Genomic DNA, 12,482 nt, shown 5'->3' with positions numbered 1-12,482 from the left:
TCGTCGGGGTTAAGATTCCACCAAATATCTACCAGTTGTAGCTTTCGATAGAAATTACTAAAATGTTTAGAGCATCTCCTGTTCTCTGAGACATTCCTTTGTGAGAAACGGTCCAGCTCCGGACACATGGTCACGTTAAAATCGCCCCTACAATAAGATTCTGCTTAATGAAAGGAAATAATTTAATTTTAATTTTGTTCCAAAATTCAATTTTAAATTTATTAGGAGCATATATGTTACAAAGAATGAACTCCTCATTATTAATGACAATATGTAGAACAATAAATCGGGCGTCCAAATCTATTTCTCTAGCAGAAATTTTATAATCTAGGGATTTATTAATTAACATGGCGACACCACATTTCCGTCTTATGGCCTCCGTGGCTACAACCTCCCCAACCCATTTAATCTTCAATTTATCAGCTTCCTGTCTACTTAAATGAGTCTCCTGTAAAAATGTGATGTCAGGCTTCTCTTTTGCTAAAGTTTTAATAATTAATTTACGTTTAAGTGGGGAAGAAATTCCTCCCACATTCCATGACACTATTTTAAGCTGCATAGCAATTTAAAACTCCATCCTACCACGGGCCCTGCTTTTGCGGGGGGGTGGGGGGGAGGGAGAGGGGATGGAGAAAGGAGAAAAAAAGAAGAAAGAAAGAGAAGGGGGGAAAAAAAAAAAAAACGGGAGGGGAAAAAGGAAGTCTCTAAATTGTTACTGGGAAAAGCAAAAACTTTAGTTTCATTTCTACCTTCCATTGAACCCTGCATTAATTCCACAAAAAATAGAAGAAAAGCTGTAGTACTTAGACCTAACTGTCAGTTAATAACTTTTTAACCTCCACAACCTCACGATAAGTTCTTCTAGCACCTCTTTGATCAACAACAATTATATTAGCAGGATAACCCATCCATGCATTAAATCCTTTATTAATAAGTTGCGAGCAGTACGGTGCCATTAGTTTCCTTTTCGTGGAGGTTTCTACCGAGTAATCCTGGAATAACAGGATTCTATTATTCCCAAACAGGAGAGGATCGGTTCTTTTTTTAAATAACCTTAACATCTCAATCTTATCCTGAAAATTTAGAACCCTAAAAATACACATTCTGTTTTGGGGCATACCTTCAGGCTGAGATTTTTTAGAGCCAGTTCTATGCGCTCTCTCTATAGCGATTGGAAGCTGATGTTGGGGAAAAACTAATGCCTGGGGAAATACAAATGATGTAAATTGGAGAAGGTCCCCAAATTCCGAAGTTTCAGGGAGACCGATTATTCGGATATTATTGCGTCTGGAACGATCTTCCAGATCGTCCAGACGCAATTGCAATTTGATAATTTTAGACTCCTGTTTATTTATGACTGAATCCTGTACATTAACTTGATCTTCCACTTCAGAGACTCTGTTCTCAACCTCTTGCATTCTTTTTGAAAATTGTTTAACTTCTGTAGAAAGATTAGCTATTACTTCTGAGATTGAACCTAATTCGGTTTTAATAATCTCAAACTGTGGGTTAAACAAATCTGTTAAATGGGTGATTAGCAACTGAGTGTCACAGTTAATAGACAGTGTCTCATTAGAACTATTTAGGCTAGGGTCAGCCTGCTTCATTTTTTTGTCTTTACCTCTAACAGGCATTTTGGGTGAAGAAGCCTTAGCTTGTGTGATAAATCTTTCCATAAAGGAAAAATATGGTGTATAGTGTGATCAAAGTAAAAAAAAAAGGAAAAAGTGAACTAGCTATGCAAAGATTAATAAGAAAAAAAAGAAAATGAATCTATCTACTTAATTGTGTTTTAAATGTATATATACAAAAACCATGTAACAAGATCTCCTAAATCTCCTATCCTAGGAGAAATACAAAACAAAGTGAAATGTGAAAACAAAACAAAATGAAATACTTGATCATAAATTAGTCTAGAAGTGTATTAGGACAGTAAAAGTCCCTTCAATAACTCTCCTTCTTGGGGAGAGAACGTGCCGTGATTAGATATAGCAGTGCTACAAACAAAAATACCTGTTGGGTAAAGTAATTTGTGTTCTATTACCTCCTCACAAGGATAAGCCCAATATAAGGGCAGGGCACCCTCCTGTTACCCTGCTAGAATCAGACCCCACAGCTAGCTAAGACTCATACAAAAAGAAATGCAACATTACTAACATTTCAATTAGACAGCAGTTCCTTAAGCTCTGTTACTCTAAAGCTAATGCATTCACAATAAAACAATACCTTTAACCAATCTAAATCAGTAGCTCCAAAAGCGGAGGCCAGGCAAAGGATCCCCCTATATTTACATTAGGTTATATACAGCTACCATCATTTTTAAACTATACAGCCCAAGGACAGGTTACTTAAAAAAATGGCAAGTGCAAAATTCTAAACAGCTGCTCTTAGGTGTACACTAAATGATGGCTGAAAACGCTGTCCAATAAAGAACAACAAGTCAGTTTATCTTGACATCTTTTTTTCTTCTATTGTCCCAAGTAGAACAGTCAGATTTAGACAGGGCTTCAATTATCCAAAACAAAATTAGTAGGTAAATGAATATTCACCAGCCATCCCTTCTCGGGTCAGACCATAGCTCAGCACGGTAATCACTCAAATTGCATCAAGAGCCTTGAGCAAGGGTGACAACACAGATGGTACCTGGGAGCTGATTTCTTGCACCGATAGCTGCTGCTACCTCTGAGCGTACCACTCTCACTGATCCCGCCCAGTACTCAGAATACACTGCAGGAACCGGTCAAGCGTTTCGGTTCCGGTCTGTTTACCTTAGCTGCCGCCCTCTTCTCAGCGGAGTCCCTTTCAGCATCTACGCCGACTCCTCAGCAGAAACCGCCACACCCCCAGCCAACTAGGCGGCCAGGTGGAATCCCGGTCTTACCGGTAAGTCTCCAGCAGCGTGTTTCTTAGGTGTAAGGGCCAGGTATGCCGGATATTCTGATCAGGTCCCCAGTGCGGTAAACAAGAGCTGACATGGGGCTCCGGTCTCGTTTATTACAGCAGCGTCCGGACTTGGGTTATATAACGACAGAATTCAGCCTATCACATAGGCTCTTTGCTTGATAATTGAATTACCACCTTCGAGCTCGCACAGCTACCTCCAGCTCATGCAGCTTCCTCCGGCTCCAACTGCAGATTAATATGAATAAGAAGACATTCCTTTGTGGCAGCTTGCGGGGTCAGACCCCGGGGAATGTTTAAAAAAACTCAGCAAAAGATTTACCAGCCTAAATGGCTACGGTGAACTTCAAAACTCCGGCGGGCAGCAGCCTCGCACAACGCTACACACAATCCTGGCAAGCTCTCCAGGGCAAGTAGCTGCGAGTGGGGAGTGATGGAACAGCGTTCTCTCACCACGCAGGTGTGCTAGTGTACAGGTGAATTACACAGCTGGGAGTTCAACCTACTTCAAATTTTTCCACCATTGCCTATTCTACCTCGTGTAGTGGCCCTCATCAAGCAAGAGCAAGCTTCGGCTTTTTTGATTGCTCCGTCGTGGCCGCGGAGGACGTGGTTTGCGGATCTGGTGGGGATGTCATCATCTCCTCCATGGAGGTTACCCTGTCACAGAGATCTGCTGGTTCAGGGTCCTTTTCTATACCAAAATCTCAATTATCTGAGGCTGACTGCGTGGGGATTGAACGCCTAGTCTTAGCCAAGAGAGGATTTTCTGAGAGAGTGATTGATACTCTCATTCAGGCCAGGAAGCCGGTCGTACGGTGCATCTATCATAAGGTGTGGAGGACCTACTTGTCCTGGTGTGAGGAACGTGGATATCCCTGGCACAAGGTTAGGTTATCCAGGATTCTGGCCTTTCTCCAGGATGGACTGTATAAGGGTCTTGCTGCCAGTTCCTTAAAGGGTCAGATTTCGGCTTTATCTGTACTGTTACACAAGAAGCTAGCGGAGCTTCCTGATATTAAGTCCTTTGTATAGGCTCTGTCTAGGATCAGACCTGTCTTTCGAAATTTTGCTCCTCCTTGGAGTTTAAATTTGGTTCTTAAGATTTTGTAGAGGGCTCTGTTTGAGCCTATGCATGCTCTTGACAATAAACTTTTTTTCTGGAAAGTCCTATTCCTACTGGCTATTGCATCGGCTTGCAGAGTCTCTGAGTTAGCGGCCTTGCAATGTGAGCCTCCTTACCTGTTTTTTTACGCTGGTAAGGCTGTTCTTAGCACTGGATTGGGTTTTCTTGCCAAGGTCGTGTCGAATCGTATCGTAACATCAATCACGAAATAGTAGTTACTTCCTTGTGTCCTAACCCTTCTTCGTCAAAGGAAAGGTTGCTTCATAATTTGGACGTGGTTCAGGCCTTGAAGTTTTATCTTCAGGGTTTACGAAAGTATTCAGACAGTCTTAGTCTTTTTATCTGTTGTGTATTCAGGGAAGCGCAGGGGGGCAGAGGGCCTCTTCCACTTCACTGTCTTTTTGGCTGAGAAGTATTATCAGTCTGGCCTATGAGACAGCGGGACATAAGCCTCCTCAGAGGATTACGGTTCACTCAACTAGGGCTGTGGCCACTTCTTGGGCCTTTAAGATGAGGCTTCTATGGAGCAGATTTGTAAGGCAGCGACTTGGTCTTCTTTACATACTTGATGTTTTTGCTTCGGCGGAAGCAGCTTTTGGGAGACAGGTTCTGCAGGCTGTGGTGCACTCGGTTTAGGGTCCGCCTCCTTTTACGGTCCCGTTTTTTTTTTTATTCAGTGTCCTCTAGAGCTTGGGTATTTGTTACCACAAGTAATAAATTAAGCAGTGGACTCTCCTCCCATTAAGATGGAAAACATAAATTATGCTTACCTGATAATTTAATTTCCATCTGTGGGAGGAGAGTCCACTGCTCCCGCCCGTTTCTCCAGTGGGCAGACCTAAATTAAATTTATTTCTTCTGGCACCATTTATACCCTGATATTTCTCCTACTGTTCCTTGTTCCCTTGGCAGAATGACTGGGGGATGAGGGGAGTGGGGGAGGTATTTAAGCCTTTGGCTGGGGTGTCTTTGCCTCCTCCTGGTGGCCAGGTTCTTAATTCTCACAAGTAATGAATGAAGCAGTGGACTCTCCTCCCACAGATGGAAATTAAATTATCAGGTAAGCATAATTTGTTTTTGTTTTTTTGGTGCAATTTTAAAAAAAATAATTTTTATTAGTTGGTGTTGTTATGAGTGTAACTGTACTTTGTGACACTTTTTTGTTTTGTGAAAGTAAAAGGGACAGTCTACTCCAGAATTGTTATTGTTTAAAAATATAGATAATCCCTTTATTACATACTAGTCCTAAAGCCCGTGTACACGGGCCAATTTTTGCAGTACAGCGGTTCCACCCCTTGCGCTCTCTCTCTCTATCCCCCTTCTCTTCTGCTCTCTCTCTACCCCTCTCTTTTTCTCTCGCTCTCCCCCCTCTCTTTTCCTCCCTCTCCCCCCTCTCTTTTCCTCCCTCTTTTGCGCGCTCTCTCCCCCTCTCTTTGCGCTCTCCCCCCTCTCTTTTGCGCTCTCCCCCCTCTCTTTTGCGCTCTCTCTACCCCTCTCTTTTGCGCTCTCTCTCCCTCTTTCTTTTACTCTCTCTCTCTCCCTTTCTTTTACTCTCTCCCCCCTCTCTTTTACTCTCTCCCCCCCTCTATTTTGCTGTCTCTCCCCCTCTCTTTTGCTGTCTCCATTCCCCCTATTTTTCTCTCTCTCTCCTCTTTATTTTGCTCTCTTTCCCTCCTCTCTTTTTCTGTCTCTCTCTCTCCCCTTTCTTTTGCTCTCTTTCCCCCTCTCTTTTGCTGTCTCTCTCTCTCTCCCCTTTCTTTTGCTCTCTTTCCCCCTCTCTTTTGCTCTCTCTCCCCATCTCATTTTGCTCTTTCTCTCCCCCCTCTCTTATGCTCTCTCGCTCTCTCTCTCTCCCTCTCTTTTTTGCTTCCCACTCTCTTTTTTGCTCTCTCTCTCTCCCCCTCTCTTTTTTGCTTCCCCCTCTCTTTTTTGCTCTCTCTCTCCCCTCTCTTTTGCTCTCTCCCCTCTCTTTTGCTCTCTCCCCTCTCTTTTGCTCTCTCCCCCCCTCTTTTGCTCTCTCTCTCCCCCCTTTCTTTTGCTCTCTCTCTCCCCTCTCTTTTGCTCTCTCCCCCCTATTTTGCGCTCTCTCTCCCCTTTCTTTTGTTCTCCCTCCCCCCTCTCTTTTGCTCTCTCTATCTCCCCTCTTTTGATCTCTCCCCTTTCTTTTGCTCTCCCTCCCCCTCTCTTTTTTGCTGTCTCTCTCCCTCTCTTTTGTTCTCTCTATCTCCCCTCTTGATCTCTCTCTCTCCCATTTCTCATGTTTTCCCTACCCCCTCTCTCCCCTCTTTTGAGCTCTCTGCACGGCCTTTCACGGGCCGGCCCTGCCCATTTCACGTCCATGCCCTGCCCGGCACGCTACTCAGTCACTCTGAGTCTGCAGTTCAGAAGGCCAGGTGTGTTTGTCCTTGCGCGCAGTCTCTACAGCTTCGTACAAACACACTTGGCCTTTTATAGTATAGGATTCCCCATTTTTGCATAACCAGCACTGTTATATTAATACACTTAAGCCTCTGCAGACTGCTCCCTTATCTCAGTTCTTTTGACAGACTTGCATTTTAGCCAATCAGTGCAGACTCTTAAATAACTCTATGTGAGCAAGCACAATGTTATCTATATGACACACATGAACTGACAGTGTCTAATTGTAAAAAACTGTCAAAATGCACTGAGCAAAGAGGCAGTTCAACGACTTAGAAATTAGCATATGAGCCTGCCTTCCTGCTTAGGTTTAGCTTTCCACAAAGAATGCCAAAAGAATAAAGCAAATTTGATGATAAAAGTAAATTGGAAAGTTGTTTAAAATTCTATGTCCTATCTGAATCATGTAAGTTTAATTTTGACTAGACTGTCCCTTTGATTGTCCCTTTGACCAGACCACTGAGGACGCGGTAACCCGACGAACGTTAGATCGAATTGCGCACAAGCGATCGCTTTTACTTTCAACATGTAATACCTGTGCAATTTAATCTGCATGCAAACAATCGTGAAAACATAATATCGCTTGCTCACAAACGTTTGCACTCCACTTGTAATCTGGCTCAAAATATTTAAATGGAAATAAAACCCAAAATTTTACATCAAGATTCAGATCGTGCATACAATTAAAAAAAAACTTTCCATTTTACTTACATTATGTAATTTGCTTCATTCTCTTGGTATCCTTTGTTGAAAAGCATGTCTAGGTAGACTCGGCAACAGCAATGCACTACTGGGAGTTAGCTGCTGTTTGGTAGCTGCACATATTGTCATTGGCTGAGCTAGATCCCAGTAGTGCATTACTACTACTTTAGCAAAGGATACAAACAGGCTGAAGTAAATTGTGAAGTTGTTTAAAATTGTATGCCCTGCCTGAATCATATACTTCAAAAGGGTATCCTTGTAAAAAATGTATTTTATTTTAAATACCTAAATTTGTCTCTAATTCATATTAGATTCTAATTGCCATTCCAATGTATGTTGCTCCAATTTCTCTCCAAACACTTTTCAATACAACAATTCATTCATATTCTCCACCATATTCAGTACCCAAAGTCTGTCACTAACTCGCACAGTAGTATATAAAGATGCAAGCATCACCACAAGTAGCCAGAAGGCATACAAATAACGTTCACAGACAGCAACAGGAAAGCTACAACTCCCCCGTTCTGTCTTATGCTGTCATACTAGTCCACGGTGATCGCTCACTCTCCTTCATCATTACATCCTGTCAGCTTACTCCAAGGTACACGTGCCCTTCGGACGTAACGTCTGTGTGACGGTTCTGGTCAGGTGGAATAGTGGCTCTTCTGATTGGATGGTGCTGTATATGGTTAGAGATGGTAGACTAGGCTGTGCTAGAATTTAAATAGCAAATCTGCATATGTACAAACGATTATCTGGACGAGTCTGTGCATAAAAAGAATCCTTTATTGAAAAATTGGGTTTACAAAACACACAAATCCATAAAAAAAAATACACTGATAGCAACGATCAGCCTCACGCCCCAGGCTGCTATCTGAATCATGACAGAAAAGATTGGGTTTCATGTTCCTTTAATTATGTGTAGAAAAAAAACAACTTTGTTGTATAATTATTTATTTTGTTCCTCTTTCATGTAAAAATTGTGGGTTTTCCAAGCCCATGAGAATGAAAAGTGTAGGCGCTAGACACCACAAGCCTAATACTGCTATATTCCACAGAACCATTGTTTGCTCACTCAAGTAACTCATTTATATCTGTCCTTAATTGGCTTCAGCAGTGGAGATGAAATAAGGAGAACCTAGGTTTCAACATGATGTGCCACTGCCATTACTTCATGCAGACTTAAACTTTTTACACTTATTTCATTAATATTTAAACAACTAATAATTTAAAAAAATCTACATATTATTCTCAGGCTAATCTGCTTTGAACATTATTAGGTCTAACATTTATTTAGTGTTTAATGCCCCTTTAATTTCAAAGCAAATAGCATTAAATTTAACAAGTTTAAAACTTCCAGAATCTGCAGCAAATAATTTCATTCTGGATTCTAACTGGTTAACAAAACTGGCATACGTTTACATTTTTAAAAATATTCACCCTTAACAGCTGCTCATGAATCCCTCTGGTGGTGTATGGCTGTCGGAATGAACGATTTGGAGGCTGTGGATCAGTTCTCAATATAGCAAATGATGACATTCCAGATACAGGAACACAGTTTAAGGTACAGATATATGGTGCTTGTAGCAAATAGATTATATTTTATATAATAAACAAAGAAAGCAATACAGACCTTATTATTTTTAGAACATTTTAAAACTGTCTTTTTTCACCAGTATCCAAGTTAAAATATCAATGTCCAGTCTCTTTAAGACGTTACTGGCCGATGCTAACGAGAAATAAATGAAACTTTTATTTAGTTTGAATTTAGAAGTGATAATAAGCAGAGTCACTGGTGACAATGGTGCCTTTCCTCTTCATGACAAAAAGCACAAGCCACTCCCCCAGGTTTATTATTGTTCCCCTAAAGACTTTTCCTTTCAATATCAACTATTTGCTACTTACTTACTGTTTGCTATTTATATTACAATACACCTTTTCATTGACTTTTTGTTTTTCTCTGCATTCATTACATGTATATTGTACACTTCTGAGGATTCTCACATTATTATATACTATATATCACATACTTATTGCACTAAATTTATGTATTTTACTTTTTTTTTTTCTTGTGGGTTATTACTTTTTCCCTTTATAATCAGCACTTTTTCTGTGCCAGAAAGATTATTTTGCACTGTTGCACATATTTCACTTATAGCACATCTCAAAGTTTATTCTACTCATTCGTATTTACCATCTTATAGTACATTTTGTTATGTATGGGTTACATTTCGTTGTCTTTGTTTTTATATTTTGTACAATGACAATAAAGGACTCTAATCTTATTTACACACAGTTTTGTCTGTGACAGTATTATGCTATGTGGCACCCTTTTTATGCTTGATTTACTGTGACTCATTCCATAGATTTAGAGGATTTAAAGGGACAGTGTATACTATATTTTCTCCCCTTTAATTTGTTCCAAATTATTTATTTTACCTGCTGGAGTGTATAAAATAGTTTACAAATACCTAATATACCTTTATTTTGGCATTTGAAGTAGCTGATTTTGCCCGTGGTATACCTACGTATACTGAAAAGTTCTATACTTAGGATGTTGTGTTCTTGATATTAATATTTCAAAGAAGCAGCAACTTTCCGATAAAAGTTCTCACTGTTCTGAACGCGTTATACTTATAATATTGCGTCCACACTGTAACAAATGTGTTCTATATTAACACATTTGTTACAGTGCGGTTACAATATTATAAGTATAACAGGCATTCATCGTTTTCAATGTTAAAGGACAGTTTTAAAGAAACTTTCAGCATTTCCAGTTACTGAGGGTTCCCAGAAAACTACCACATTGAATAAATAGTCATGCAATCTTTAATGAGTTATGTTTCAGATTTTTCTACAGTACCATTATTATTATTTAAAATAGAATTTCTCTTTTAACAGTGCATTGCAGGATTCCAGGCAGATAAAGCAGTAGAAATGCTAAAAGATTTTTACAAGCAGGAGAACCCAAATGGTTAGTTGTTTTTCTTACTATATATATTTCCAGTTTTTAATACATGAAATACAATCATGATTACCTTCTAATAATGATTATATTGTCTTGTTCTTATTTTATAGCACCAAGATCAAAAGTTCGCAAAAAAGAATGACTCATTTTAAAGAAGACACTAATCTAATAAAAAACGTATCTGTCAGCAAAATCTCATTAATACATATTCATATCTTGAATGAAAAGGTTACAGAGCATTATTTATAGAAATATATATAAACACATCATTATATATTGTTACCTGGGATTAATGTAATATTCACAACTGCTCTAAAAATACTTGTTTAAGGACATTTAAGTCTATTTGTTTTTGCGTAGTATACATCAGCTATTAAACACTAACCTCTATGCAAATTAAATGTGTTCAATCCAAATTTGTAGGGTTTTGATAGTCCAGAGCAGTTCTGGGATGTTTTCTTGATATTCTTTGCTGTAGCCAATCGGAAACTAAATGTAAATGAGCATGTGGAAAAGTCTAAGCAATAACATTTTATCATATATCTGGGTCAAACAATCTTGCATACCCAAAATTTAACCCCTTAAATGTATTTGTTAATGAAGATTTATTTTTTTTAACATACATTCATTATTTAATTTGCTGTAAAATACCTCTGAAAATGGTGCTTGTTCCAATCTTCCTAAACAGGCTGAAGCTTAAAGGGACACTGAACCCAAATTTTTTTCTTTCATTATTCGGATAGAGCATTTAATTTTAAGCAACTTTCTAATTTACTCCTATTATCAAATTTTCTTCATTCTCTTGGAATCTTTATTTGAAATGCAAAAATGTAAGTTTAAATGTCGGCCCATTTTTGGTGAACAACCTGGGTTGTTCTTGCTGATTGGTGGATAAATTCACCCACCAATAAAAAGTGCTGTCTAGAGTCCTGAACCCCAAAAAATATTTTTCAAATAAAGATAGCAAGAGAACAAATAAAAATTGATAATAGGAGTAAATTAGAAAGTTGCTTAAAATTGCATGCTCTAAATCATGAAAGAAAAAATTTGGGTTCAGTGTCCCTTTCATTTATTAAATTTTATCAAGACGCTTTATTTATAAAATATTTACCATCTAGTGATGGTAAACATTGCGCCGTTCCTTCCCCTGCATCGCATACTTCTTTGAGCTGTGTGATGATGACTCCAGCTTCATCCAATCATTGCCTGTACCACATGGTGTCCAGCTATGTTTTGAAGAATAATTGTATATACTATTCAGTTAACCCCTTAGTGACCAAACCATTTTTCAATTTTCTTACCGTTTGGGACCAGGTCTATTTTTACATTTCTGCTGTGCTTGTGTTTAGCTGTAATTTTCCTCTTACTCATTTACTGTACCCACACATATTATATACCGTTTTTCTCGTCACTAAATGGACTTTCTAAAGATACCATTATTTTCATCATATCATATAATTTACTATAAAAAAATTATAAAATATGATGAAGAAATTAAAAAAACACACTTTTTCTAACTTTGACCCCCAAAATCGGTTTTCACATCTACAACCACCAAAAAACACCAATGCTAAATAGTTTCTAAATTTTGTCCTGAGTTTAGAAATACCCAATGTTTACATATTCTTAGTTTTTTTTGCAAATTATAGGGCAATAAGCACAAGTAGCACTTTGCTATTTCCAAACCATTTTTTTTTCTTCTCAAAATTAGTGATTTGTAACACTGATATCTGTCAGGAATCCCTGAATATCCAAAGAACGAAAAAAGGGGGAAGTTTGCTCATCTATTAATGCTATTCAATAATATACAAGATATTAGTAAGGTGCTGCCTGGAGAAGATTTATATATAGAAATTGTATATGGAAAAGTGGATGGACCAAAATAAGGGACATCCAAAAGACCAGGGGTATAGCACATCAACTATCTAAAATTATTCACAGGGACAGTTTGATAAATGCAAAAAATATACTTTATGTAATCATGAATATAAAAATTGGAACATGCATATAAACAAAAACATCAAGACAGACAAACAAAACAAATGGGCCCCTCACAAAAGAGCAAAACAAGCCGGCTTAGAGAGTTTCGTATGGTGCACCATAATAATTAAAGTTCAGCAAGCAAGCTGGATGTTAGTAGCATTTAGCACTCAAAGCAAGCAAGTGAATACTCAAAATATAAGCTCCATTTGTATAGACCAGACAGAAAGTGTCCACATGAACCCCAAGGGAGACCAACAGGATAATGTCAGGCAGACTGCTGTTAGCAACGCCAACTCCACCGGTCAGACGGCCGTCAGCACATAACCAACTCCACCGGTCTAGGATGAAATACCTGTTCCTTCTCTTTATATCTGGTGTTTCAAG

At 38.8% G+C, this 12,482-nt stretch overlaps 1 protein-coding gene across 1 annotated transcript in view; it reads left to right on the top strand.

Annotated features, from left to right (window-relative positions):
• Window positions 1-10,516, top strand: part of ADAT2 (adenosine deaminase tRNA specific 2) — a 69,498-nt gene extending 58,982 nt beyond the window's left edge. The window contains exons 5-7 of the mRNA XM_053710642.1: window positions 8,606-8,711; window positions 10,049-10,121; window positions 10,226-10,516. Of these exons, the coding sequence (XP_053566617.1) occupies window positions 8,606-8,711; window positions 10,049-10,121; window positions 10,226-10,257 (211 nt within the window). The 3' untranslated portion in view covers window positions 10,258-10,516. The remainder of the gene's footprint in view (window positions 1-8,605; window positions 8,712-10,048; window positions 10,122-10,225) is intronic.
• Window positions 10,517-12,482: the final 1,966 nt, after the last annotated feature.

The sequence above is a fragment of the Bombina bombina genome, chromosome 4, assembly GCF_027579735.1.
Source record: "Bombina bombina isolate aBomBom1 chromosome 4, aBomBom1.pri, whole genome shotgun sequence".
Lineage (NCBI taxonomy): Eukaryota > Metazoa > Chordata > Amphibia > Anura > Bombinatoridae > Bombina > Bombina bombina.
This window is presented reverse-complemented; position numbering and strand designations above follow the sequence as displayed.